Source organism: Phalaenopsis equestris, unplaced genomic scaffold (genome assembly GCF_001263595.1).
Source record: "Phalaenopsis equestris unplaced genomic scaffold, ASM126359v1 Scaffold208530, whole genome shotgun sequence".
NCBI classification, from domain to species: Eukaryota; Viridiplantae; Streptophyta; class Magnoliopsida; order Asparagales; family Orchidaceae; genus Phalaenopsis; species Phalaenopsis equestris.
The window spans coordinates 2,996-4,732 of record NW_018227775.1 but is presented as its reverse complement, the minus strand read 5'-3'; the positions used below and the strand labels follow the sequence as shown (position 1 = coordinate 4,732).

General features: G+C 34.7%; 1 protein-coding gene across 1 annotated transcript in view; it reads left to right on the top strand.

Annotated features, from left to right (window-relative positions):
- The first annotated feature begins 392 nt into the window (after positions 1-392).
- LOC110036566 (glycerol-3-phosphate acyltransferase 1-like) overlaps positions 393-1,737 on the top strand; it is a 4,181-nt gene continuing 2,836 nt past the window's right edge. Inside the window, exon 1 of the mRNA XM_020741039.1 lies at positions 393-1,139. Coding sequence (XP_020596698.1) covers positions 432-1,139 — 708 coding nt within the window. The 5' untranslated portion in view covers positions 393-431. The remainder of the gene's footprint in view (positions 1,140-1,737) is intronic.

Below are 1,737 nucleotides of genomic sequence, written 5' to 3'. Positions count from 1 at the left end.
TAAAAATGTTAGTTTATGATGCCCATAAAAATAAGATGGATTAAATTCAAACAATCAAAATTTAAAATTAATAAAAAAAACAATTATTTATTATTATTGTTAGGATAAAATATTAAATAAAGAAAATTTTTTTATTAATATTTTATGATGTTTGTCCTCTTAAGTTTCGGATTTTGCGTAAAATAATAAATATAAATTGAATGCATTCCCTAGAATTAGAAGACGCGTCGACATCAAAAAAAAAAAAAGAAAAAAAGAAAAAAACTCAAAATATTTAACTTCGGTAATTGTTAAATGGTAATTACCAATAAGCCCGAGTGGAACATTACTTTTTGTAATCCTATATATATCGCTTATATGAACCATCCTCAGACATCAACCAAGATCAAAAATTTATGAAACCGGGAAATTGCTGACCGATCGTTGTTCTCATGTCTCTCCTCAAGACCGCTTCTCACTTGCCCTTCTCCTTCTACCGAGCGGCAAGAAAGATAAGGAACTCCTTCTTCTTCCACAGGAACCCGTCAAGACTGAACCAGTATCAACTCTTCTCAATCTCTTCATTCCGGCTGGAGGGAAGAAAGAACTATTCCTTGCTTTTCAACTTCCATAACTCTTTACTTAGACCACACGCCCTTTTCTCCTTCTTCATGTTGGTTGCCTTTGAGGGTGGTGGGCTGATCAGAGCCATTCTACTTTTCCTCTCTTACTCTTTTATTCTCCTTTTGGGGCCTAAGAGCGAGTTGGCTTTAAGGGTTATGGTATTCGTCACCTTCTGTGGGTTGAGCTGCAGGAATATGAATGTTGTAGCAAGAGCGGTATTGCCAAAGATTTACTTGGAGGAGATAGATCGCAGAAGTTACAAGGTGGCGGCGGCGGCGGGGAGAAGGGTGGTGGTTAGCAGTTTGCCGAAGGTGATGGTGAAGAGGTTTGTTGAAGATTGTTTTGGTGAGAGTGAAGTTTTGGCGCCAGAGCTTGAGGTGGTGGGAGGGAGATACTTCACCGGAAGGTTCGCCGGATGTGGCACCGTGGCTGAAAGGTTGGTGGAAATTAAGGATCGGTTTGCAGAAGAGAAGGCTGATGTGGGGCTCGTGGGGTTTTCAGATTTTAAGGACCAACTACTAATCCCTTTCTCAAAGGTTTGTTTTATGCAGTATATTATGCTTTATTATGAATATCCGTTTCTATTCTATATAAAGAGAAAAAAAAAAAAGTGATACAATAAGTAGGAATATTATTCATACATTTATGCTTACATGATTAGTTAAATTTAAGAGGAACTTTTTATATGGCAAGTTTGGGTGCCGACAACCCAATTCTTGCAATAAATACATCAGATTGATATAAGACTATATATATATATATATATATATATATATTTGAATATAATGTTCCGCAAGATTTGTCACAAAATTTAAGGAGGAATTCCTATAAGAATTCCAAGAATAAATCATTTTATTTTTTTATATTCATATTTAAATTTGTGTTAATATATATCGTTCTTTGATTTTTATGCCTGAAAAGAAAACAGACATCCATTGATAAGGTTGCATAACAAGAACTTTATACATGTATGCTTGTAGGACTAGTGTCCTACCTGTAAAAAATTGAACTATAACTCAATGAGCTTGTCAGATTAGATTCTCTATAGTTAATATCTTAGCGGCAGAACTAATTAGGATTTGGGATAAGAGGAGTTAAAAGAGTTTATCAAAAATTTAAGTGTGAATTTAAATA